This window comes from Poecilia reticulata, linkage group LG2, assembly GCF_000633615.1.
Source record: "Poecilia reticulata strain Guanapo linkage group LG2, Guppy_female_1.0+MT, whole genome shotgun sequence".
Lineage (NCBI taxonomy): Eukaryota > Metazoa > Chordata > Actinopteri > Cyprinodontiformes > Poeciliidae > Poecilia > Poecilia reticulata.
In genome coordinates this window covers 19,326,965-19,328,731 of record NC_024332.1, presented here as the reverse complement: position 1 = coordinate 19,328,731, position 1,767 = coordinate 19,326,965, and the positions used below count along the sequence as shown (strand labels likewise).

General features: G+C 46.6%; 1 protein-coding gene across 1 annotated transcript in view; it reads left to right on the top strand.

Annotated features, from left to right (window-relative positions):
- Nucleotides 1-526: 526 nt before the first annotated feature.
- The window catches only part of fmnl2b (formin-like 2b), a 13,713-nt gene continuing 12,472 nt past the window's right edge, over nt 527-1,767 (top strand). Inside the window, 1 exon segment of the mRNA XM_017309096.1 lies at nt 527-1,346. Coding sequence (XP_017164585.1) covers nt 1,230-1,346 — 117 coding nt within the window. The 5' untranslated portion in view covers nt 527-1,229.

Genomic DNA, 1,767 nt, shown 5'->3' with positions numbered 1-1,767 from the left:
GAGCTAAATTAGAAATTGAATATTTAATAATAAAATATTGAGCTTTCCAGATATTAAATATTTTGATTGCTTGCTAAACATGTAGCTAAAAGCTAAATGTTTAACTTAGTAAATAAATGTTTAGCTAGCTGAGAGCTAACAATTTAGCTAGCTCAAAATAAATATTTATGTAGATAAATATTTTGTTTCTAAGCTAAATGTTTAGCTTGCTAAATAAGTGAAAAATTTAGCTCAAAGCTAAATATTTAGTTTCTAAACTACATCTTTAGGTTACTAGMTAGATATTTAGCTTCAAACCTATTTTTAACTTGCTATCCAAGTTATTTTTTTCTTTGRGCTAATATTTAAGTTGTAGCTAAATATTTARTTKTTAAACGGCGTACCTAATAAAGTGGACGGTGCATTCAGTGTTTTGTTAGTTTAGTGAGTTTCCAGCAGAGGGCGCTGTTTCACAGAACATYAGGAGTTTCCTCCTTCAAAACTCTTTAATTTCTTTTAATCAGTTCATTTCTCAGGTTTTAATCTGAAAATGAGATTAAATTTAACATGAATTTAARTTTAATCTAGAGTAAAAACGACGCCCGGCCCATCAGAACCTCTGGATGTTTTAATGAGATCAGAACTGACCCGGTTCTGGACCGTGCTCCTTTGAGCAGGCGGCCTGATGGATGTGATGAATGAAAGCTGCAGCAGCTGATCCAGAGTCAGATTATCCACCTCCCCCCAGCGAGGCCAAAGGGGCGGGGCCTGGGCGGCAGAAGGTTCATTGTCTGAGCAGGGAGGGTCGAGCGAGCTCCACACGGACGGCGGYTCTGGGGGAGAGAGAGACAAAGAGGGGGAGGCCGACTCTCTTTCTTTCTTGGTGTGGGGGAGGAAAGGGGGAGGATTAACCGGCTCATCTGCGACACACACACACGCGCGCTTCATCCAAACACACAACAACACGGCTGCAGAGCCGGGCTTCATCTGGATCAGCATCAGCAGCATCAGCAGCATCGCTGCCTGCAAGAGACAAAGAGGCAGACAGGAGGAGGAAGAGGAGGAGGGGATCTTCATCGTTCGAGAACAGGAAGAGCATCCTGGGCCTCCAGCCGCCTCCGTCCGTCATGGCCGACCACATGTTCCTGCTGCTGTGTGTCTGAGCGCGGCGGTCCGGGTGGGTGTGTTCGCTGCGTCCACTGTGGTCGCTCGTCTGCCTCGGTGTGTGTGAGAGTGTGTGTGTGTGTGTTATGGGGAACACAGAGAGCATGGAGAGCCAGCTGGCCGTGATCCGGTCCAGAGCCGCCCCGGTCCGACTGCCAATGCCCGACCCGGCGGAGCTGGAGGAGCGGTTCTCCATCGCCCTGGTGAGTGGAAGAACCTGCAGGTTCTGATCCGCCATGCATGCATGACACACGGCTAATTAAGTGAAAACATCCTGATCTGATGAGATGCAGGYGAACGCGGCTAATTCATGATCAGATCCACGACCCAATCAYGTTGGTGGATCAATATCAGATCAGATATAAAAACAAAACAGACTCAGATTACAAAGGAAGCTCCGTCCGCCTGAACAAGGATGTAGCGACAGGGGAAAGGAACGATTCCCTGAAGAGGAAGCAACATCCGGTCAGAGCAGGTCGAAGCAGCAAGCTACCAGGGGAAAACAGAAAATCACCGGTCCACTGGGGCTCCCTGAGGGTCAAAGTTCACAGAGATAATGGCAGAATTAGCTCAGCTAGTGGCACAAGTTGTGGAGTAAAACATAAGAATCAGAGAACGAATAAA